A 25,330-nucleotide genomic window follows, 5' to 3' on the forward strand; every position below is an offset into this window, starting at 1 on the left:
ACAGACAGATCTTCTTCCCTTGATATTCCACTGTATTACCATTGTCAAGTCCTCAACTATTAACATAACAGGGATTATTATTGAGCAGAAACTCAGCTGTTCCGACCATTTAAATCACTCACAGAATACACTGGAGATACCTATCCAGGCTACTCCAACGGCAAACCCGACTTCTGCCATCAAGCGTTCGAGAGTCATAGAGCTTTGCAGCATGGAAGCAGGCCACTCAGTACACCTTGCCCACACCATGCTGGTTGGCAACATCAAGGGAAATGGGCCATACTGGACTTGTATTTGGCCCATAGCCCTCTAAACCCTTACTATCCATCGATCTGTACAAGCATCATTTCAAAGCTATAATGTATCCACTACTATAGCTTCCTCTGGCAGCCCATTCCAGTCTAGCCACCCCCTAGTCTACCAGAACTTCACCTGTGCGTAAACATCATACAGGTATCTCTGCAATCATTAGCCTCCATGATCTTCTCACTTTCAACGGATGAGATGTATTATTTTAATATCCCCCCCCTTGTGGCTTGTGGCCCACACAAAGATGGCCATCTTTAAGGAAACCCATTCTTTCCCTGGCCACCCTTTTATTCTTATAACTTGTAGAATCACTTTGTTTCTTTTACCTTGCCCACACGCTCCTTTTCATATCCTTTTACCCTCCCGATTGCCTTCTTAGGTGTACAAGTACACTTGTTATGCTCGTAGAGGGATTCGCTTGATCATAACTGCTTCAATCTGATAGACGCCTCCTCCTGTTTGCTGACGTGAGACCTCGCCCTACTTTAAGACCGTAACGCGTGCACCAGTCCCATCCTCCTCCATAACAGCTTTAAACCATTAGAATTGTGGCCACTGGTGGCAAAGTGCTTCCCACAGTAACACTTTACTTCAGTCACTTGCTACGAGGAAGTCCAGTGTGGCGACGGACAAGGGCCGCGGGTGGATGGGGGTGTGATGGGAGCACCGCCACCAGTAGGTTCCCCTCACACGCCATCCTGACCTGGAAATGTATGACCTATCTTTCACTGCTTTTGGGTGAACATGTTGGAACTCTCTGCACCACCACCTTCTGGCCATTGAGGAATGGGCACCAAATTGTAACAATGCCCACGACAATAATTAACCTCCCGCCATTTGAGAGAGCGAAACAGAAGCGCGCACAAAACGTGGTGAAAGAAATTACGCGCAAATGACGCCCAAGTGGGACAGGTCCTGAAGTCTTTGGAATGTGTGATGGACACGACACACGAAGGAACCTTTGAAGAGGATGTTCGGAGTCCGCGCCGTTATGTAATGCGTGAGCTAACGATCCAAAAATGTGTTTTCTTCTGCCCGTGAACGGTGCTCTTTCTTTGGCGCTGCCAACTATTTTCTGGAGTCTGGAGCAGTCCCTCCTCGGCAGACGGATCTGCGCGTTAATCACACTTTCCACAGATGGAATGAATGCGAGAGAGGGGCTCGGCTCCAAGTCGAGCAGCCTCCATCCGCTATGTCCCACCCGCACGCAGGGTCGGGAAGAATTTCACACATTATTAGAAAAAATAAATAAACAAACGCTTCCAGACAAATGCGCCTGACAACGGAGGGGAGGGAGTGAGAGAGAGAGAGGGGGGAGTGAGAGGGGGGGGGGGGGGGGAGGGAGTGAGAGACAGTGAAGGGGTAGAGGGGAGGGGAAAGTGGGGGAGAGGAGGGGAAAGTGGGGGAGAGGAGGGGAAAGTGGGGGAGAGGAGGGGAAAGTGGGGGAGAGGAGGGGAAGGGGGAGAGGAGGGGTGGGGGGGAGTGGGGGAAGAGGAGGGGTGTGGGGGGCTGTTCGCCGTGTATTGTCTAGGGACACCAAGCGCCCACTCGTCTCCGGTCTCCCAAGTGTTAAAAGGAGGCGTCGTGCGATGTTCCCGCCCCGGCGGCTGCAGGTTATAAGTAAGGCCGGTGTGCGGGCGGCGGGGTCAGCCTCCTCTCCACCCTGCCCGCACCATGCAGCCCTTACGCTGGCTCTGGCTTGTGCCGCTAGTGGCCGCGGCCACGGCCGCCGCTCGCTGCCCGTCCGGCTGCCACTGCCTTGGGGACCTGCTGCACGTCGTGTGCGAGAACAAGGGGCTGAGCAAGGTGCCGCGGGTGAATAGCAAGGTGCGGCTACTGAGCTTGCAACAGAACAACTTCCCGATGCTGCCGGCCGGCGGCTTCAGCACCTTGAAGAGCCTGGTGTCCCTTCACATGCAAGGCTGCCACATCCGAGAGATCCGGGCCGGGGCTTTCCGCCGCCTCAAGAAGCTCGTCTACCTCTACCTGTCCAACAACGAAATCAGCTCCATCCGGCCCGGCGCCTTCCAGGACCTGTCGCAGCTCACCTACCTCTACCTGGACCACAACCGCATCAGCGACCTGTCCAAGGGACTGCTCAGCCCGCTCACCAGCCTCTTCTTGCTGCAACTCAGCCACAACAGGATGGGCCAGATCGGGCCGGGCAGCTTCGCCGGGGCGCGGGAGCTGCGCTGGCTGCATCTCAGCAACAACGGCCTGACCTCCATCGCGCCCGGGGCGCTGGACGACGTGGAGAACCTGGCCACGCTGCACCTGGACGGCAACAAGCTGAGCAGCTACCCGGCGGCGGCACTCAGCAAGCTGCGGGTTGTGGAGGAGCTCCGGCTCGACTCCAACCCCATCCGCACCGTGCCCGTCAACGCCTTCCACTCCTTCGGCAGATACGTCGAGCGCATCTGGCTCACGCACATGCAACTGGAGAAGGTAAGGTGCGGGGCGGCGCAAGGCGACGAGCCGGGCCGGGGATAAGGTGGCCTGGGCGACGTGGATGGGACATCCAGGGCACGGGCGAGGGGGGCAGACCGGCTCTAGGGTGTCATGGGGAGGGACGGACCTCCCGATATACGGTATCGCGGTCGAGAGAATGGGCGCGGGCGAGGGCGACAGGCAGCCTAGTGGCTCGGTGTCGCGGGCGAGCGAGGACTGGCCGCCCGGGGAATGGGCGAGGACTGGCCGCCCCGGGAGTGCGGCGTCCCGGGCTACGAGCCTGGATGGAGAGAGTGAGATGCGCGCGTTACTGACCGGGCAAGGCGGGCCGGAGAGGCTGGAATCCGGGATGGAGATTCCAGCAGCCGGTTAGAGCAACAGACCTTTGTCTCGGGCGGTGACGGCGGTCTCCCACTATCTGTCACCAGCGAGGTGGGACTGTGCTCCTGCCGGCCGGTTGCCGAGCCCGGCTTTCGGTGATGTCAAACTAACTCATTGGAACTTCAACATGTTAAACCCCCTGAGCACAAGGGATGGGAATCTGGTCAAAGGTGTGGGTTTCACCAAGCCGGCCGGGGCCACACACGGTGCCGGGTTTAGGCTGAGTGAGCAGTGTGTGTGGCTTTGTGTCAAGGCGCTAGTACTGACCACAGAACCCAAACATGGGGAAAGGAGGAGGGGGGGCGAGGAGAGTAATCCCCGGCTCCTCCAGCCACCCTCGCTCCATGCGTGCGGACAGCGAGGCACCTGCGCTGGGAGCTGGTTACCCCGATGACTGTGGAGTTTGTCGCGGGCCGTCTGTCGGCACTGCGAACTGGACCTGGTCCCATAGGGAACCGGATGAAACCCGTTGAAATGGGAATACTATATTGAAGATGTATTTTACACAGAACATGACGAGACATTTGACAATCAATGATACGACAGCAGCGGTGTGACTGTCACTCCAGGGTAGGAACTCGACCTTTCTGCAGTGACATCCAGCAGGATGGTCCTTCAAGCCAACCAGAACGATGAACTCTGTGTGTGTGTGTGTGTGTGTTTCTCCTCATCTCTCACCATGGTTTAAAAATAAACTAAACAGACAAACATTTCTATGAACCAAGAGAAGGGTCTTTCAGAAGACTGCAGGGATTAAACTCTTTAAACACAAGACACAAGTACACGTCTATGCAGCTTTGATAGTGTCTACTGGGTTCTTCAACAAATGGGCCATTGACTGCTACGAGCTCCCGAAAGAAAGGCGATATTCAGAGCACGTTTCCATGCAGCGGAGTGTGCACTACCAGGCACAGTCGTGGGGTTTATTGGAAGTGTTTTGGGGTTTAATACAGTGTGGAAGCTGGACTTGTGTAAATTCTATTTCAGTACTCATTTTCTGGGAACTGGGCGTCACAGGCAGGGCCAGCATTTATTGCCCACCCCTGACTGCCATTAAAAGGCGGCGGCGGGCGCCTTCCTGAACAACTACAGTCCTTTTGATGAAGGAACTTCCAGGCACTCATGATTTCGACCAATGAAGGTCTGATAATGTATTCCCAAAGTCAGGATGGTGTGTGACTTGGTGTGGAACCCTACAGGTGGCGGTGTTCCCGTGTGCCCACTCCTCTACTGCTTCTTGGTTGGGGTAGTGGATCTGAGAGGTGCTGTTGTTGCAACTGGACATAAGTATCGGCAGCCACTGTGCCCAGATGGCGAGAGAATGAACATTTATAGCGGTGGATGGGCTCCTAATCAATTTCGTAGATAGGCACAAAAAGCTGGATTAACTCAGCGGGACAGGCAGCATCTCTGGAGGGAAGGGATATGTGACGCTTCGGGTCTTGACCATCTTCAGACCGACCGACTCGACCCGAAACATCACCTCTCTCCAGAGATGCTGCCTGTCCCGATGAGTTACTCCAGCATTTTGTGTCTATCTTCGGTTTGAAACGGCATCTGCAGTTCTTTCCTACACATTTCGTCTGCTAATCAATTGATCAGTTGATCAAATGAATCAAGTCAAAACCTATTGGGCATTGCTGGAGCTGCACTCATCCAGACAAATAGCGCACATTCCACGACACTCTGGACATGTGCCTTGAAGATTTTATAGTTCAGAGATACAACGCAGAAACGGCTCATCTGCCCACCGAATCCGCACCGACTTGCGATCTCCGCACATTAACACTATCCTACACAATTTACAATTATACCAAACCAATTAACCGACGTCTTTGGCGTGTGGGAGGAAACCGAAGATCTCGGAGAAAACCCACGAAGTCACGGGGAGAACGTGCAAACTCCGTACAGACAGCACCCGTGGTCCGAGTCGAACCGATCTGAAAGCGCTGTTAGACAGCAACACTACCGCTGCACCACAAGATGGTGAAAGGTCACGGGATGTCAAAAGGAGAGTCACACACCACGTCCAGCCACCAGCCTGCCCCCGTGGCCTCATTGCTGCAACTGAATGACTGAAGTTGCAGTGAATTTGGTCCCGGGCTGGAAATAAAGTAGGTTGGAGAATTTCCCTTGTGTCTTGTAGATTGTCTAACTGGAAGCGAGAATTGGAAAACTCATTGGAAAATTGGAAACTCCTCCCATGATGTCCTGGGACTGGGATGATTGGCCTCCAACAACCACTAGAGTAATTTCCCTTTGATGCCCATTGACTTCAGTTTCACCATGGCTCCCCAATCCCGCACTCAGTCACACACTGTCTTGGTGTTGCATGCAGTCACTCTCACCTCCTCTGGAGTTCGGCTCTTTGGTCCGTGTTTGATCTAAGCTGTGATGAGGTCCAGAGCTGAGCGGTTCAGGTGAAACCCAAACTGGGTGTTGGTGAGCAAGTAATGCCTGGTAGCCTTGTTGATGACATTTTGCTAATAATTGAGATGAGATAGATTGGGTGGAAATTCGTAGGATTAGATTGTTTTTCTTTTTTTGTAACCAGGACATTCTGGGCAGTTTTCCACACTGTCAGGCAGTTTATGTGCTCAATCTGTATTAAAGTGTTTGGCTTGAGGCACTATTCATTACAGAGCACAGATGTTCTGTAGTATATTCACTTTAGCTCAGGACTGGCTTCTGTGAAGGTGGTGATCTCAGGCTGTGATCTCATAATAAATACTGACTTTGCTAGAAACACCGCCTTCTAAACTACTTGGTCATTGCATGACACAATGAAGTTGAGGTTGATGAATAATTCCAATATCCATTTCTCTGGACTAACACAATGAATTACCTTATCTTGTGACTGGAAGGCAGGTCCTAGTGGGATTCCACGGCTTCAATCACGGCTCAGTCCTCAGTTACATTCATTATAATTGAATGATTTAGATTTGTGGAAGGGCAAGATAAGGCTATTTTACAAAATGGTGTCATTTACTAGTCAGTGAAAAGGAATACTTTAGGCTGCAGGAAGATAAAGACAGTCTAGTCAGTCAGGTAGCAAAGTAAGAAACAATTTCTCACAGACAGAGTGGGCAGGATAGCTCCACCAACCCCAGCAAGTAGCAGGTTGATGTTTTGTGCTACCTGGTCTCAGCCTGGCTGCTGACTTAGCAATCCTGCCGTGCTATGTGTGACATCTGGTACAGCGTGGGTCGGTATCAGTAATCTGTGATTCTAATATGACAGAAAAGCCCAAGTGGGAGACAGCATTAGTAGCTCTAAACCTAATCCTGTTGACACATTTGACGAGGGCACCTGTCCAAGCTGCAGCTGCATTTGCTATGGAACCCTTCCCTAAGTGTGAGCCTTGACAGGAATGTGCAGCAGACACCAGGTACATGTCACTCACACAGTTGATGCACCAGACATACACGCATCAGCAATCTCACATACACAGACATACGTCCATCAACAATCTCCCACACACACACACAATCCCAGTCACCATCACCCCTCACACGCGCATGCGTACACACACATGCACGAATGCACACACACTTATCCGTCAACACGCTCGGACACATATCCACACACACCCACTACCGTTACGCACAAACGCCCACACACTCATCCCTCAAATACACATGTTCATCAGTATCCCCTCACCCACACAGCACAGCATCAAACATTCACATGGATCCATTGGCACCCCTTCACTCAGACACACACACCACAGATACACACAACACCCATTACTTCTGTACTTCTGTACAGATTTTGGGGAGCTGGGAAAGGGCAGCTTAATTCATGGGCTATGTCCCTACGATATGAGAGTGAAGCTTTGTACTCAATCTATCCCTTGCACTGTCCCTGTTAAAGGGATGAGCTATTGATGCTGGAGGTCTCATTTGAACAAGGACGCATGCTCACATCTCCTTCAAACGAGCACCAGTGTCTTTAGGAAATTTCCATGTGTGCAGTCATGGAAAAAACCAGGCTAGTGCCCAGATGAGGATCTAGGTCTAGGATAAACAAGTAGCATCTGACTGCTGCTACAGTGCAGTGAAGAGAGAGCTTTCCAGTCTGGGTCCACAATGTCATCAGTGAGGCAGGCGCCAGTCACAGCCAAGACTGAAAACAGTCGGGAAAATTGTTTGCAGATTTCCAGTGCAAGGTTTGCCAACTGAGGGTGAAGACAGAAAACTACTGAGGTCTTTAGATTAACCCTGTGTGTGCTGAACCTTATTCCATCTGTAAGCAGGCCAGATCCACATGGAACATTCTATTCCCACTTGGGGAATAGTTCCAGAGGTGCAGGTTGTTTGTCCCTGCACAAGGGAACACAGTGGAACTTCTCACTTCCCCGGATTATGGTGATGCGCTGTTCTTTTCTCCCTCTGGCTCAGACATCCAGACTTGCTGGGGCGGGTCACCTTCTGTCTTGGTTCGGATCAGCACAGGCCAGATGGGAAATGGCTTTCTGCTCCACACCAGCTCAGCCCTGCAATTCTTCCCTCAGCTTCTCCATGAATGACATCCATCAGTGAAGAAATGTTGGAATCATGGACAATTTAGGTGGTGCAGCACATTATCAGTGCTTGCCAGCTTTTGGGTGGTGATCAGTACTGGTAATCCAGTGGTCACAGCCCACCATGACAGGCAGTGTAACAGAATCATTCAAGTCTAGCCAGCTGGGATAGGGAAGAATGCAAACTACCAGGTTGCTGTTAATATGTAGCTGATTCCTCCAGGGTCACAATATCAAGAACTCACCTTGTCTGATCCCACGTAACTCTTAGCTTCTCAGCACCCGGAGTACAAGGAAGATCAATTAAAAAGGCCAACTGGGACCCCACTGGGCCTCTTCCACCTCATGGGTCAGCGTAGCAGCTTAACCTTTTGTGCTCAACTTCCACCCGGTCTGCTGACGAACCTCCAGCCTCTCTCGGGGGATTCCAAACCAAACCACTGCACAATGAGTTTTGTTGCAATCATTTATATGTACACAGTGACCATTTGAAGGAGCTCCATCAGTCTTGCTGGTGTTTCTGTGCCACCCGGTTGTGTGAACAGAGAGTAGATACCAGTGTTTGTTCATTGGGAGTGCAGAGGTGAGGCAGAGATGATATGGTTAGAGTTCACTGTGTGGAGGTTCTGCCTTTCTGCTGGAGGCAGCAAATGTGGGAAATGGCACGGGACGGCTGCTGATGCCCGATTGATTGGACTGAGGCGAATAAGAGCAAATTGTTCTGTGTTACGTGGAATGAAGGATCGGGCTAATTTTAGCTTGGCTGTAGCTGCTGGTAAACACGGCCGGTGGACCAGGAAAGGGGCAGCAGGTTGGGATTTGCTGTTTGTTCCACATTCATCTTGCCAGCAGGGCGCAGGGAGCCAGAGGTTGCCTGTAATCCAGAGAGGATGTGGAATAGTCCAATTCAAATTGAATATCTGAATGAGCTTGTTTGTCCATTTTGCCTGCCTTCCTCTCGTGACAGGCCGGACTTTGTTTGGTAGTTGACCACAGTTTGTTGGCAGAAATCTGCAGCGCCCAGTTTGGAGAATCTGGCGTTGACCCATATCTGATAAAGCTTGTGTGTATGTGCACTGTGACAATCAGACTACAGCTCAGGCAGCCCTGAAAAGGCCTTTGTCAGACCATCATTCACTCTGTCATTGATTACCAGCCTTCTCCCACCTCTGTAGATATCAGAGATAGACATCTGGAGTGACTCAAAGCAGCATCTCTGGAGAAAAAGGATAGGTGATGTTTTGTGTCGTGATCCTTCTTCAGACTGAAACTAGGGGGTGGGGTGAAGAGCTGGAGGCAAGAACAGACCAGGATGAATAAGGGCTGGCAATAATTGAGCTCGGGCAGGGTAGGCCCATTGTTGGTTGGGGAAGGTGAGATCTCAAGAGGGATACAATGTGGTGAACTATGGAACTGGTTAAACGACTTTGCACTTTGTGTCTATCTTTGGTGTAAAGCAACATCTGCAGTTCTTTGTTTCTACACTCTGTACACTGCCTGCCTCCTTTATATTTCTCACTCAGCGACTTTATCTGATAACGTAACACTGTGTTGGACAGGGGGTGAGTGTTGACCACCCCACCACCTCTCTCCACACATTCACTGTTTCTAAATCATTCGTTTCTTGGGGGATCTACATACATTTTCTCCATTCAAATACTGGGACAACCAAAGCCCATGATTCAGGTTCAGCACTGGCCCTGATCCCAAGCCTCAACTCCTCGGCATCTGTCCGTACTGTATCAGGTTGGTTATAATCTTAGTAATTACTCTGCTGCCTGTAACCCCGGCCACTCCCACTGCCTGCAACCCTCGTCACTCCGGGTGCCAGTAACAATAGAATCATACAGCACGGATCTGATTCCCATCTACACTAAACCCATTTTTTCTTTACACATTTCCTTTCCAATTACCTGACGGATTTGAATATGTATCTGCGTTGCGTGCGACGCGGACCCCCGTGATTCCTGTCACATGGAACCCTCGAATTCCTATTCTCTGGAATCACCTTCACACCCTCCGTTCTCCTCCAGGTGCAGGTTTCTAATGATCACTCTAGCATTTGATGACTATCTTCAGATGCCCAAACTCTTTTCACCTCGTTCTTTCAACTCCCTTTCTTCATTTCAAACTCTCTTGAAAGGCCTTTGCATCTGTTTCCCCTGAGACAGACAAACATAGAGTTTCTACTTCTGTGATTTTTAATTCTCCCAAAGACACAACCAGAGAATGCTGTCATCAAATGGAGGTCAAAATTAATCTGCGGGCTTTTTTGATTTTAAAGCTATTTGATTCAATGAAGACATTGATTTAAGATTATAGGTAAAGTTGTAGAATTAAAACAGGTCTCATGTTTTGTTTAGTTTTCAGATGGAGCTTTCAATGGCGTCACTGCCCTCTCCGCTCTCCACTTGGATGAAAACAAGTTGCGGTCTCTGCCTCAAAGCCTCACCTTTACCAAAATGAAAAACTTGACCATGTCCGACAACCCGTGGGACTGCACTTGTTCACTGGCTGCTGCCCGAAGGTACAGTACTCCTCCCTTAATTCCAACCCTGATAGTTTACACAATCCAGCCCGGTCCTGTTCTATAGGTTCAGATAAGCAGGCTATCACTGCAGAGCAGGTTAACAACAAGTGTATTCTTAGTCTGATCAATAGCATCACACCCACCGTGCTGTCTTATTGCTCAAGTCTTTGGACTCCCCATTGTCCAAGATTCTCCATGCCATCTGATCCAAGGCTCCTTCCAAATGTTCCTTTAACTCGTAATTTTCAGAAGCAAGCCAGTCTCAAACTTTATAAGTGCCAATGTTATGACAGTAGATGCCACATTACCACCTATTTACATCTGCATAATTATAGCAAGACATCCCTGCTCTCTGACATGAATCCATAGGCCAACGAGTGACATGAGTTCTGAGCCATCAGGTGGTGCACAAGGACACCCAGGTCTCCTTTCCCAGTCTGTCTCTATTCAGATAATGACCTGTCTGTTATTACCCCAAAGGTGGGCCACCTCTCGGTTACTCATATCATATTGCACCTGCCATGCATTTGCCTACTCATTTGACCAGTCTGAATAAACCTGGAGCCTCTGTGACTTTAGATACAGCGTAGAAACAGGCCCTTCAGCCCACCAAGTCCACGCCCACCAGCGATTACCCCATACACTAGCACTATCCTACACATTAGGGCCTGTGTACAATTTATAGAAGCCAATCAACCTACAAACCTGGAGATAGACACAAAAAGCTGAAGTAACTCAGCGGGACAGGCAGCATCTCTGGATAGGAATGGGTGACATTTCGGGTCGAGACCATACAATAGACAATAGGTGCAGGAGTAGGCCATTCGGCCCTTCGAGCCAGCACCGCCATTCAATGTGATCATGGCTGATCATCCCCAATCAGTACCCCGTTCCTGCCTTCTCCCCATATCCCCTGACTCCGCTATTTTTAAGAGCCCTATCTAGCTCTCTCTTGAAAGAATCCAGAGAACCTGCCTCCACTGCCCTCTGAGGCAGAGAATTCCACAGACTCACCACTCTCTGTGAGAAAAAGTGTTTCCTCGTCTCTATTCTAAATGGCTTACTCCTTATTCTTAAACTGTGGCCCCTGGTTCTGGACTCCCCCAACATCGGCAACATGTTTCCAGCCTCTAGCATGTCCAAGCCCTAAACAATCTTATATGTTTCAATGAGATTCCCTCTCATCCTTCTAAACTCCAGAGTGTACAAGCCCAGCTGCTTCATTCTCTCAGCATATGACGGTCCCGCCATCCCGGGAATTAACCTTGTAAACCTACGCTGCACTCCCTCAATAGCAAGAATGTCTTTCCTCAAATTCAGACCCATTCCTTCTCTCCAGAGATGCTGCCTGTCCCGTTGAGTTACTCCAGCTTTTTGTGTCTATCTTCGGTTTAAACCAGCATCTGCAGTTCCTTCCTATAGAAACCTGTACATCTTTGGAGTGTGGGAGGAAACTGGAGCACCCGGAGAAAACCCACGCCATCACAGGGAGAACGTACAAACTCTGTACAGATAGCACCCATAGTCAGGATCGAACTCGGGTCTCTGCCGCTGTAAGGTAGCGACTATACCACTGTGCCGTCCTTCCTCCTCACAGCTACTACTCCCACCCTGTATTGTGACATCCGCCCAGTAATCAATGCCTGCCCCTTGGAAACAAACATCCATTTATTCCAAATATGCATTGTCCACATTGAGAGTGACAGTCAATACTGCACGGAGCACAAGGGCACGGAAATCATGATGAACTTCAATGAAACAAATGTAAATGCAATTGGGACATAGTGCAGTTCTGAGCACCACAGAATGGTTGTGGGAACTCTGGGGAGGGTATGAGAATTATTCCAAGGAGAGGGAATTGACTGGAGCAATTTGAGTTATTTGCCCTGGAACAGAGGAGGAGGCAAAGGGATCAGATAGAGGTATTTAGAACCAGAAACTGTTCCCATTGGGGAAAAAACTTGGCACAAAAAATGAGGATAAAATTGGCTAAAGGTCTGACATTGACCATGGGTGATGTCTGTGTGAAGTTGACATGTTCTCCCTGTAACTATGTGGGTTTTCCCTGGTGCTCCAGTTTCCTCCCACATCCCAAGACATGGGGTCGGTGGGTTAACCGGCTGTTGTAATTTGCCCCTGGTGCAGGTGGGAGAACAGGGAGGGGCATGTGGGGCGGTTGGTGCTGCTGTGAAAGGGAAGGCAGGGTAAGTAGATGGGGATTTGATGACTGATGCGGACACAGGGGGCAGTAAGGCCTGTTACCATGTGGTACTGTGCCACAGGGTATATCCCTGGAAGGTACTGCTCTGGAGAGGCTTGGGCGTGGGGGCAGATTAAGTTATAGTGGGCAGATGGGCGCAGGGGAAGGATTTGAAAATAAATAATTTATCGGCACATGGGGAGAGGGAAGGTAGTGGATTTAGATGGATTGAACAGATGGGCCAAATGGCCTCCTTCTGTGCTGTGATCTTTCTGTGGTTTGAAATAGTGAAGAATAGTGTACGTTCTCTCTGCAACCATATGGGTTTTCCCCCAGTGTTTCCAGTGAGTTAATTTGTGGTTAGAGGCTAGAGCATTAGGGAGAAAATGGTTGTGTAGCGGTAGAGCTGCTGGCTCACAGCGTCAGGGACATGGGTTCGATCCTGACCTCAGGTGCTTTCTGTGTGGAGTTTGCACGTACTCCCAGAGACTGCGTGGGTTTTCTCCGGGTGCTTCCAGTGAATTTCACCGGAGAAGACAGTTGGAGCTTCTGGTTGTGATTAGGGGTCAGAGTACTGGGGCGAACACCCCTTCCCTGCTTTGAAATGGTGCCTTGGGATGTTTCCTATCCATCCAAGGGCGTCAGTGAATGGGCTCTTGTGTATGTGCAGTCCCTAAGTGCAGTCCCCCTCAGGACTGCGTGGAGCTTGTCACCTGAGCTGATGCTGGGCTTCAACCCTGTTCTTACCAAGTGCTGGACAATGATTTAGGTGCAGACTGTACATCTAGGGCAAAGCCCCTATGAAATGGTGACTTGGGATGTGCCCTCTCCATCCGAGGAGCTCTGAGTGAAGAGGCAGCCCTGCCGCCCTCACCCGTGGAGCTGCGAGGAGCGATCACTCTTTAACTGCTGTTGCCTCCCGTCACCAGATGGATGGACACGAGCAGGAACCGCCCTGATGGAACCTGCGCTTCTCCCAGCCAATACCGGGGTCAGGAAATCCAGGAAACCAACGCCTTCCAGGCCTGCAAAGAACGTGCAAAACGTAACCGGATGAAGCCGCTCTGAGCAGGTACGTGGTGGGCGGGCACGGCAGCCACTGGTCTTACAGTGATGCAGGGGTGCTGTAATTTCACCGGGGAAGACAGTTGGAGCTCCTCCATTGGGCAGCACTGGTCAGGGGTCAGAAGGTGATCGATCCTCCTCGTTCCTACCCAGACCTACACCCACAGTCATGCTTGTCCTCCCCATCCTCATCCCCATTGACCACCCAGTGCTCGTTCTACTTTTCATTCTTCATCTTCCTTTCTTACCAGATTCCACCATTTGTCTTCTCCACTTATATCCTTCAGCCTTGGGTACTATCTCCACCCTTCCTTCCCCCATCTGACAATCAATCCCTCCTCACCTGGATCCAACTATCACTTGCGAGATCTTGCTCGACCTCTTCCCCTCACCTCTTCCTACCAGCTTGCTCCCCTCTATGCCATTTATCTCAAAAAGAGACTGATGGCATTCCACCATCACAGAAATAGAACCATTGTCTTTGTCGTTTTGTTCCTGCACAGCCCAAAATGGTATTGTTACTGTACCTGCCTCAACTGCTTCATCTGGCAGCTTGTTCCATACACCCACCAACCTCGGTGCGAAAAAATTAAATATTTCCCTTTCCACTTACTGCAACCTGCCTTGTCACGTTAAACCTATGGCCTCGAGTTCTTGATTCCCCTTCCATTGGAAAATCCTATGCACTCACCCTCTCTATTCCCCTCAAGAATGTATACACCTGTGTGAGATCACCCCTCAGTCTCCTGCGGTCACTCTCTGGTACACACTTATGTTGTCTGACACTTCCTCCGATCCATCAGAAGAGAGGAGCATTTCTAAAATAGCCAAATATCAAAGTTAGATTTGAATTGGGGAACTTTAACGATAAACCTGAAATGAATGGATGAGGTGCAGGCTGAGAGTTAAACTAGATCAGAAGAGGGTGGGAGTGGTGAGAATACTGAGTAACTGGTGCCTACATACCCTGGTGTTCTGACTTCTCTCGTTTCTCCAGTAGGTAATAGGAATGTCCGTCCTGGAGACTGGCTCCTCCACCAACCATGCCAACTGCTGACTCCTCACAGCCAATTCCCACGCACACAGAAGGAATTTCTCAGTCACCCTCCACGGTAATCGTGAATCAGCTACAAATTCCTCAGACCTTTGAAGAGCATGTAACGATTGCAGCTTCAGCACAGTGAGATCTTCTCACTGTCCATGTGTGTGTCCCTCGATAGTCCCATCGCTTACAAACAGCTATGGAAATCAAGCTGTTCACGGCAATGGGGCAAACGGGCTTCTAGCTAGAAGCATCTTTTTAACGATACACACAGGCTTTTGTCAAAATTATAAATATATATACGTGTATATTTATGTATACATATAGGATATTCCTCAGTCAGTAGCTTCCTCCCCCCACACTCTGTGCCATGCCAGATAATGTTACACCAAACTCCTCCACAGAAGTAGTACTTCAGGTAACTAACACTCCCGATTACAGACCTCGCCTGACCAACAGGGCAGTCCCGTCACCTCATAAACTCTTCCACTTACTGCAACCTGCCCATTTCCAATCTCCATCACCAAAGATTCATACTGTCACTCAGTCACAGATTTGTGGAAGAAAATTTTGCCCCAACTACCCTTCTCATTCACCACTTTGTGACTTAAACTTGTGAGCTCTGATAACTTTCCTCCACACTAACGGCTCCCCCTGTTAGAGGAACCAAAGTATTGGTTTTGAAAAGTGTTTATGATATTTGTAAAGGAACAAAATATAATGTGTACGAAATGAAGGTGTTGACTACCCTGCATGAATGCACCATCAAGGTTGCGATATCATATTTACCTTTAAATGGGAGTTATACAGTGAATGAGCAGAGGGGAGGGAAGAGTTCCAGGGGGCTGAATGTGTGCTACTGGACACATTTTAGGCAGCTCTATTCTCTGTAGAGGTCCTGGATAAATTTAATTTGAATACTTCCGAGACAGCATAAGACAGCGGAAAAGTCTCTCATTGAGGAGGGAAAAGATCCAGGGGCTGGAAGGCCAAACACTCCAGTCCTTTGATGATGTGACCCTGAACACTGACCATACAATCCCAACAACACAGCAGGGTCCAACCTAATGAACTAATTTACGGACAAGCTCGCAGGCAGATCGCAGGCAGCTAACGAGATTGGTTTAGGCTCAAATTTCTTTAGAAACACCTGAATGCAGGAAAGGAGTGGCCATGAGCATTGTATAGAACACAACAGATCCATGGCTATAATCCATGGTTTATAACACTGCCATCAAAGCACAGCCTCCAACTTATGCAACATATTTTTATGAGATAGTTCTAATTTCTCCTCAATGGAATTATTGGCTATGAGGTTTTGGAAGCCTACAGTAAAAAAGCAATTGCCATTGGATTAAACACAGAGGCATTGCATTAAACTTAGCCCAAAATCCAAAGCCAAGGCTCTGCCTCTCTGCTGAGGCATTCCAAGAGGGCATGACTGAGGGAACATTATTGTACTCAAGCTTGCTGTACCTGATATGGGAATACATTGGAGCTTTGCACAGCACAAACCATGGCCTTAAAATATATGCTATAAAAATCAATAGTTTAATCAGGTCTCATTCGATTGTTTAATGGGTCTCATTCGATTGTTTAATGGGTCTCATTCGATTGTTTAATGGGTCTCATTCGATTGTTTAATGGGTCTCATTCGATTGTTTAATGGGTCTCATTCGATTGTTTAATGGGTCTCATTCGATTGTTTAATGGGTCTCATTCGATTGTTTAATGGGTCTCATTCGATTGTTTAATGGGTCTCATTCGATTGTTTAATGGGTCTCATTCGATTGTTTAATGGGTCTCATTCGATTGTTTAATGGGTCTCATTCGATTGTTTAATGGGTCTCATTCGATTGTTTAATGGGTCTCATTCGATTGTTTAATGGGTCTCATTCGATTGTTTAATGGGTCTCATTCGATTGTTTAATGGGTCTCATTCGATTGTTTAATGGGTCTCATTCGATTGTTTAATGGGTCTCATTCGATTGTTTAATGGGTCTCATTCGATTGTTTAATGGGTCTCATTCGATTGTTTAATGGGTCTCATTCGATTGTTTAATGGGTCTCATTCGATTGTTTAATGGGTCTCATTCGATTGTTTAATGGGTCTCATTCGATTGTTTAATGGGTCTCATTCGATTGTTTAATGGGTCTCATTCGATTGTTTAATGGGTCTCATTCGATTGTTTAATGGGTCTCATTCGATTGTTTAATGGGTCTCATTCGATTGTTTAATGGGTCTCATTCGATTGTTTAATGGGTCTCATTCGATTGTTTAATCGGTCTCATTCGATTGTTTAATGGGTCTTATTCGATTGTTTAATGGGTCTTATTCGATTGTTTAATGGGTCTTATTCGATTGTTTAATGGGTCTCATTCGATTGTTTAATGGGTCTTCAGACCGAGTTACAATCAATTTTCATTTTGCGTTTTTATTTTAAATGCCCTCTTTCTTTCCAACGTTTTGAGAACCTTCACTTGTCGGGGATCAGGAATTGCCAGGAGCAGTGATGGGAATGATGTGATGACACTCTAGACAGTGATGACACTCTAGACATGTCCACACTCTGCTTGACTCCTGTGCATCAGTGAAACACATTATAACAACACAAGGTCGGTCCTGGTGTGTGTTGCCCATCGTAACCCTCACCACCCAGTCGCTCACAATGAACAGTGTCAAGTCTTACTTCTCATTTATGCAGATGTTGCTGGCAGCTTCTCTTCTGAATCATTAAGGCCAGTAATGGGTTATAATATAGTGGAGAAAATCACGATGCTGGATGTGATGGAACTGAATGTACCATCTGTAAAGTGTTTGGTGTATCGGTATTTTCTTGGGCTCAAGAGGCACAGACAAGGAAATGTCTTCATAATTAAATGTTGCACCTGAGGTAGCGGGTGCATTAGAACATCCATCGAACCAGGTCCATTTAGATCACAAATATTACCCTAGCTCAGACAGACAGCTTGTTCCCTGACTGTTTCTCGGTCGTAATGGTGAAATCCCTGCTATAACAGCTGCGTGGGGGTGCATTCACCACAAGGACTGCAGTGGTTCAAGATGCCAACCCCACCACCTCCTGATAGATAATCAAGTTCAAGTGAGTTTATTGTCATGTGTCCCTGTATAGGACAATGAAATTCTTGCTTTGCTTAAGCACACAGAAAAATAGTAAGGCATTTACTACAGTACAGATAAATGTGTCCATATACCATGATATAAATATATACACACATGAATAAATAAACTGCAAATAAAGTGCAAATAACAGAAAGTGGTTATTAATAATCAGAGTTTTGTCCGAGCCAGGTTTAATAGCCTGATGGCTGAGGGGAAGTAGCTATTCCTGAACCTGGTTGTTGCAGTCTTCAGGCTCCTGTACCTTCTACCTGAAGGTAGCAGGGAGATGAGTGTGTGGCCAGGGTAGTGTGGGTCTTTGATGATACTGCCAGTCTTTTTGAGGCAGCGACTGCGATAAATCCCCTCGATGGAAGGAATCCACCTTGGCAGTGAGTGACACCCACATCCCAAGATCAACAAATTAGGACAACCCAGCAGCCAAATGAGCATCTGTGAATGCCAAACACGGCCTCCAATATTATTCCAGATAACACTACAAAGTCTACCCTGCAACATATAAACGCATCATACCTGCCCCAGTTCTTTCATGCACAACCTGCCCCCTACCATCTTACCAGGTAGAGCCATCATGGAGGAAGGGCACCCAGGTTCCTGCTAGCTTGATCGTCAGCAGCACACAGGAGTCTTTAGCTGTCTCACTACCAGACACCTGGCAACCTGTCCTCTACAATAACACGGCAAGTTGTCAGGTTCCAAATGTAATGTTGTCAAACACAGTTGTTGGCGGAGAGATTATTGCTCCCTGCCGCGTCGGGAGCTGCGAGGGGTTGCTGTAATATTTTATCTTCATGCTGAAGCCACTGTATATAAAATGTTAGTAGAACCTGGTGCAGGCCACTCTTAACAGGGCGCAAGTGACATTACGGGCTTTAAAATGTCTTGGGAATGACGTCTGCCACCAAGCTGACATTCTCATTTCCAGTAAGTATGAATTGCTGAGCAACTCTTCTGCACTTTACTTGCTGCAAGTCTATCAATAAAAACTATTTTTCATATCATTCAAAGAGAACCTTCTGTTATTTATTTGCCAGTTGTTTTCTCACTCCTTTCGGTCCTGAAGATTTGAGTTCTATCAGTACATGTCCCAGTACAGCACTGGGCCTTATCCTTACAGCTTATTGAATTGAGACGCAAGTCTCAGGAGCTCAGTTGACCAGTTTAGAGTTTAGTTCCCTAGAATTTAGCGATACAGCGGGGAAATAGGCCCTTTGGCCCACCAAGTCAGCGTTAACCAGTAATCCCCTTACACTAGCACTATTCTACACACTAGGAACAATTTACAAATTTTCCTAGTCATGTAAATTTAATATATTAAATTTAGGCTTGCTGGTCTCATCATAAAACTGCAATGAAAAAGCAGCAGGGGAGGCAGCGATCACTTCTGCCTCACTGAGGGGCGTGTCTTGAGCCCAATGGAGGAAGAGCGAGCGTCAATTACGTGGGTGGGGGTTGTGGGGGGAGGGGTGTGGGAGTGGGGTGGGTGGGTGATAGGCGTTGTGGGGGCAGTGGGGTTGTGGGGAGAGGGGGGTGTGGGCAGGGGGGAGGGAGGTGTGTGGGCGGGGGGGGTTTGTGGGGGGCGGGGATGGTTGTGGGGGGTCAGGGATGTGGGGGCGGGGAGAGAGAGCGGGGAGAAAAGACAGGGGTTGTGGGGGAGAGGAGGGTGTCACTGGGAAGAGGGGCAGGAGCCAGTGAGGGGGATCAGAGGGGAAGGGGCTGGAGCAAACGGTGCGATGGGAACTTACAGCGGGTTCTGGTTGCTGGACGTTCTCCTCCGCCGGGATCAGATCCTCTGCATTCTGTTTGACGACATCGACCGGGCCGGCCCGCTTCTGGTCCCTCCGAAAATTGTTTCTGGCTGGAAACCTTCGCTGGCCATCCTCAGCTCCGTAAAGATGCGATGGCACAGGAAGGGGCGGACCGTCCCGGGGAGTGACAGGAGAAAAGACCAATCCACGCGGCGCTGACCGGTAGGGGAGGTGATCGATCTGTGCACGCGTGGTTTTTACGATATTTAAACCTCGCTGACTTTTACAACAGACCATCGATCGGTACGAAACTTGGAGCACTCACAGCACAGGAGAACGATGAGTGAGCTGGCGAAAAATCGTAGCGCTGTCGCGTACCGTTTTTGCGCAAATAGAAAGACCGCGCAAACCAGAAGAGCACAAGATCAGAGTTTTAGTTATGTATAGGTAGATAGAAGGAAGGACAGACGGAGACAGACAGACAGACAGGCAGACAGACAAAAGAAAGGCACATGTTTAATAGAACACAAAATGCTGGAGTATATGGATAAGTAACGTTTTGGGTCTGAATCCTTCTTCAAGCCACCAACTTCAGTTCCTGGTTTCTACTAAGATATGGGTCTATGGGCAACACAGTAGTGTAGCTGGTAGAGCTGTTCACAGCTCCACCGATTGCATTCAACACTGCCCTCTGGTGGCGTCTATGTGGAATTTACACATTCCTCCTTTGACCACATACAATAGAATACAGTAGGTCTGCCATGATGTAGAGCTCTTCTTCCGTCACCTCTGGGCCTTTTTCTATGGGAAGGAGTCCTCACCACCCAGTGATGATCCCTTGTCCCATCTCTAACGGACCCCTTCCACTTGGACCCCCCCCTGGATGGCCCTCTACCTTCTTTAGACCTTTTTATTTCCAACTGCCGGGGGGGGGGGGACATCAACCGCCTCAAAATTTCCACTCCCCTTACCAACTCTAACCTCTCCCCCCCTGAACGTACAGCCCTCCGCTCACTCTGCAACAACCCCGACTGGATAATCAAACCCGCCGACAACATCCAAGGACCCAAACAGTCTTTCCAGGTGAGGCAAAGATTCACTTGCAACTCCTCCAACCTTATCTACTGTATCCGCTGTTCCAGGTGTGAACTTCTCTACATCGGCGAGACCAAGCACAGGCTCGGTGATCGTTTCGCTCAGTCTGTCGTAAACTACCTGATCTCCCAGTGGCCCAGCACTTCAACTCCCCCTCCCATTCACAATCTGATCTTTCTGTCCTGGGCCTCCTCCATTGTCAGAGTGAGGCCCAGCGCAAATTGGAAGAACAGCACCTCCTATTTCGCTTGGGTAGTTTACATTGACTTCTCTAACTTCAGATAGCCCTTGCTTTCTCTCTCCATCCCATTCCCAGCTCTCCCCTTAGTCTTACTGTCTCCGCCTTCATTCTATCTTTGTCATGGTCCCTCCCCTGACATCAGACTGGAGAAGGGTCTTGACCCGAAACGTCGCCCATACCTTCTCTCTAGGGAGGCTGCCTCACCCGCTGAGTTACTCCAGCATTTTGTGTCTACCTACAGTAGATTTCCTTCAGGTGTTGAAGTTTCCTCCCGCATGCTAAAGTCACGAGGGTTAGTAGGTTAGTTGAACACAAAGTGCTGGAGTAACTCAGTGGGTGAGGTAGCATCTCGGGAAGACATTGTTACATTCACCAGGAAACAATCTTTATAAAACGTCGCAATCGCCTCCAAATCATTAAAGCAATTCAAGCTGGTACTCACTACAGTTTCAGTGATTTTCATCTTCTCCATGATTTGCTGGATCAGTTCGGGGGGGCAGGGAGCACCGCCTACAATTGCTGCAGAGAACATAAGAATTCAATAGTTTGTTTCTTCTGACAAAGCCAGTGGGAAAATTAACGTTGGCCACATCCAGCACAATTAATCAATCCCTCCTCGTAGTCCTGTAGGGGTTCGCAGAGAATTGATGGAATGAGTTTGTAACAAAATGCTGTCTTTTTGAAAAGGAACAGTTTGTGAACTTGCACCCAGAGGCACCATTTGGCACCAGATCAGGTAACGTGACGTTTTTTGAGTGGTTTCACAGCTGAAACTTTAGGTTATGACTGAGTTCCTCACCCCTCGAAAGGGCTCAGATCTGCAGGTGGGTTGTTCAGTGAGAATCTCTGAAGGGCATGCAGAACTCCCGGAAGGAGAGCGCTCCAAATATTTTCCTGCACAGGCAAGGCCTTACCTGCTTCCAGTGTCGAGAGATCAAATGTAGAGAAGTCCTTCTGGTTCAGCATGTCAAAGTACATGGTTGGAGTCCCATACAGTATTGTACATCTGGAAGAGCAGTATGAGAAATGTCAAAGCCAGATACAACTGGAGGTTTAATAGCCAGCACTGTCATGATAGGCTGAAGGGCCTGTTTCTGCACTGTATGACAATCACCATTCAATTTCAAGTTCTTCCACAAGCATACTATTGCCCCAACTCTCTCTCCACTTTGTCTCATTATTTTGTTGTTGGATCTCTGGTCCAAGCCTCTCGGTTAATTGGTCTCACACACAATCAGATGCTGCCATCATGTCAAGGGCAGTAACTCCCATTTCACCTCTGGAGTTCAGTCTTTTGTCCATGTATGGATCAAGGCTGTAAGGAGGTGACGTTGACCAAGCCCCTGTGAGCAGGTTGTTGCTACCAAATGCTGTTGGATTTGTCCTGCTTCTTGTGGACAATTTTCTACCTTGTCGGGCAGATGCCAGTTTTGTAGCTGCATTTGATGAGCTTGGGAAAGGTTATGGCAAGTTCTGGAGCACAAGACTTTGGTACTATTGTCAGAATGCTGTCAGGGTCTATAGCCTTTGCTTATCCAATGCCTTTAGCTATTTTGAGGTATCAAAAGGAATGAAGTTAATGGCCGGTCTGGCATCTATCACGCTGGGGAACCACTGGGGGGGAGGCAGAGATGGATCGTCCACTTATGGCTGAAGATTCTTGCAAATATTTCAGCTTTCTCTTCTGCACGAGTGTGCTAGGATCACCCATCATTGAGAATGAGGATATTCGTGGGGCCTCCTCCTCCAGTGAGTTGTTCAATTGTCCACCATTCGGTGTGGCCGGACTGCAGAGATATCTCAAATGGGAGTTTTTTATTTGGTTGAATATAACAATGTCTTCTTGAATGGTATGGGAATGTAATGAAAAAAAATGTAATGAAAAATATGGGTTTGCTGCCACAGTAAGTAGCATCAAGATAAAATATTTTGACTGTTGACTTCCTTGCTGAATGCGTTGGCAATATGTTCTCCTCCTTTGTTCAGGGGTTGACTTTACCTCGGATTTGGGTTGTATTTTCACTGAACACCCAAGTGTACAGTGAGTGTCCACACACTCACGGAAAGTGAACTCCACGTCAATCATATCCAGATCAATGGATGCTCACAAATTAAATAGCTTCACCAATGGTAACACTCTGATGTAACCCAGCAATGCTGGCCTCTCAGTACTCCTTACACCAAGCCTCTGTGTACTTTTGCTCACGTCTACATCTCCAGCCGTTGTTGCGTACATACCTTTCATTCTGAATTGCCTCTAAGGCCGCCCTTCCCTCAAAACCTGGAGACGTGTAGCAGGCATGAATTCCATAGACGCACATCGCCAGAGAGACTCCCACAGATCCAAAGCAATGATGGAGGGGGACTGGGACACAGAGCCGGGCATCCTAAAAGACCAGGAGAGGAACAAACAAGGGAACTTTTTAGTACAGGATTTCCTGCTGAATACCTTCATTTTTAAAGGAGTGACTTGAGTTCTGGGAATTTAGTTCTTTTTTCACAGAACATTTAATTGATCACCAGACTGATCACGCATTGTGTGCAAGGCTGGACAGTGAGTGTACAAGCCCTCATTGACTGTGCTTCCATGGAAAGTGATTGTGTACTCACCAGGTCGTGAGTATTCAGACCAATGGATGCTCACATTATATTCTTGGATTCAGAGAGTGAGTCAGTAGGGAAACAGCCCTTTGTCTGTATGCACCAAGTAAGTATTCTGGGCTAGTCCCACATATCCCCATTTGACCCATAGAACTTCAAATCCTTAGTATCCATGTTTCTGACCAACTGTCTTCTAAAAGCTGTAATTGTGTCTGCTTTGTGTAGGAAGGAACTGCAGATGCTGGTTTAAACCGAAGATACACACAAAAAGCTGGAGTAACTCAGCAGGACAGGCAGCATCTCTGGAGAGAAGGAATGGGTGACGTTTTGGGTCCAGACACTTCAGTCTGAAGAAGGGTCACGACCCAAAATGTCACCCATTCCTCTCCAGAGATACTGCCTGTCCTGCTGAGTTACTCCAGCTTTTTGTGTCTATCTTATTATTGTATCTGTTTCTATAGATTCCTCTGGCAGCTTGTTCCAGATATGGATCACCCTCTCAGTGAAAAATTTGTTCCTGAGGTCCCTCTTAAATCTCTCCCCCTCACCTTAAGCCTTAGCCTTAGTTTTAATCATCATCTACTCTGGGAAAAATATGACGTGTGTTCACTTTATCCATGCCCCTCATGATCTTGTATATTTCAATGGGGTCACCACTCAGCCTGCTAGGCTCCAAAGAAAGAAGTCTCAACCGATCCAGCTCCTCCCCCAAGGTCACAAATCCAAGTAAACATCTTGGTGAATCTCTTCTGTAATCTGTGTAATTTATTGACATCCTTTCTGTAGCTGGATTGTGGATGATCAACCATGATCACAATGAATGACGGCGCAGGCTCGAAGGGCCAAATGGCCTCCTCCTGCACCTATTTTCTATGTTTCTATGCATTTACAATAGAGTGCATCAATGCAGCAACACCTGTTAAAAGAGCCTGCCAACATGGAAGCCATAAAAGGCAATATTCCTATGTAATTCTCCATCACAAACCAATTCAGAACAAAATAAAGCACACTTTATGGACATTACCTTTAAAGCAACCCTTAAGAACTCCCCAGTGCTGTGCTCCAGAGAGAACTCATCAATGCAGTATTCCATTACACACCATAAAAGCAGCCAACCTGCAGATCCATCCGTGCAGGAACTGAAGAGATCAACAATGCAGCCCCCTGTGCACCTCTGCTTTCTTTATAGAAACCTCCAGTGTGGATGACGTATGTAAGCAAACAATGATAAACGTAGAGTGCACACCAATGCAGCACCAATGTACAACAATGCTGCACACCTGAAGAACCCAACAATGCAGCATTCTACAATCCACTTCTACGTATTATATCTCCATGACACCCCTACATACAACAATCTACGGAATCACCAGTGTGTTATTGCTACAGTGCATTAATCATCCCACTAGAATCCACCAATACTATCTCTGATGACCCATCAATGCAAGTAACTTTATAGATTCCATCAAACCTGCATAAAATCAACTGATGCAGAATCTGTATAAAGTATTATCTCCATAACTCTACAAGGCAGCATCTATTAACGGGCTCGACAATGCAATGGTGGTTACAATGCTTTCATATGACCCAACAAAACAGCATTCCTATAGGATCCAGCTACACGGTGTCCCCATCGGACCCAACTACACAACCCCAGATAGTACCACTATAGAACAGACTGCTTCAACAACCCTGCAGAACTCAAGGCGGCAGCCTTACAAAACCCATCACTGTAGCACCTGCACAGAACCTACCACTTCCCTGGAGAAAACACTGGTTCAACAACAAGATGGATGCAATGCGACAGGTATAGGCAGCGGAGGACTTTCGGGAACTAAGGAGTAAACTAAAAACGGAGATCACAAGGGCAACAAAGGGGCCAGGAGACAGCTCTGGCGGGTAGCATTAAGGACAATCCCAAAACATTTTATAAATACATAAGGGGGAAAAGGGTGACTAAAGAGAGAGTGGGACCTCTCAGGAATCAAAGAGGTCACCTCTGTGTG

The 25,330-nt window shown here is 48.1% G+C and overlaps 2 protein-coding genes across 3 annotated transcripts in view; one reads left to right on the plus strand and one right to left on the minus strand.

Moving 5' to 3' along the window:
* acsf2 (acyl-CoA synthetase family member 2) overlaps positions 1-25,330 on the minus strand; it is a 79,443-nt gene that overhangs the window by 36,573 nt on the left and 17,540 nt on the right. Inside the window, exons 7-9 of the mRNA XM_033044459.1 lie at positions 22,962-23,110; positions 21,638-21,729; positions 21,166-21,242 (exon numbers count right to left, since the gene is read on the minus strand). Coding sequence (XP_032900350.1) covers positions 21,166-21,242; positions 21,638-21,729; positions 22,962-23,110 — 318 coding nt within the window. The remainder of the gene's footprint in view (positions 1-21,165; positions 21,243-21,637; positions 21,730-22,961; positions 23,111-25,330) is intronic.
* Positions 1,942-16,076, plus strand: chad (chondroadherin). Of its 2 annotated transcripts, none has more exons than XM_033044462.1 (4): positions 1,942-2,754; positions 10,024-10,187; positions 13,320-13,462; positions 14,453-16,076. In XM_033044462.1, exons 1-3 carry the CDS (start codon positions 1,984-1,986, stop codon positions 13,456-13,458), a joined length of 1,074 nt encoding a protein of 357 aa, XP_032900353.1. In that variant the 5' UTR covers positions 1,942-1,983; the 3' UTR covers positions 13,459-13,462; positions 14,453-16,076. The 2 variants fall into 2 exon arrangements, with proteins under 2 accessions (XP_032900353.1, XP_032900354.1); XM_033044463.1 differs by having other exon boundaries at positions 14,456-16,076.

The sequence above is a fragment of the Amblyraja radiata genome, chromosome 26 (assembly GCF_010909765.2).
Source record: "Amblyraja radiata isolate CabotCenter1 chromosome 26, sAmbRad1.1.pri, whole genome shotgun sequence".
Classification (NCBI taxonomy): Eukaryota; Metazoa; Chordata; class Chondrichthyes; order Rajiformes; family Rajidae; genus Amblyraja; species Amblyraja radiata.

What these genes read in the sequence shown, in the direction of transcription:
- chad (XM_033044462.1), top strand. Translation starts at nt 1,984, where the DNA reads ATGCAGCCCTTACGCTGGCTCTGGCTTGTGCCGCTAGTGGCCGCGGCC. An exon ending in CGCACATGCAACTGGAGAAG is followed by an intron (nt 2,755 to 10,023) that starts GTAAGGTGCGGG and finishes TGTTTTGTTTAG; the next exon opens with TTTTCAGATGGAGCTTTCAA. An exon ending in TCACTGGCTGCTGCCCGAAG is followed by an intron (nt 10,188 to 13,319) that starts GTACAGTACTCC and finishes TCCCGTCACCAG; the next exon opens with ATGGATGGACACGAGCAGGA.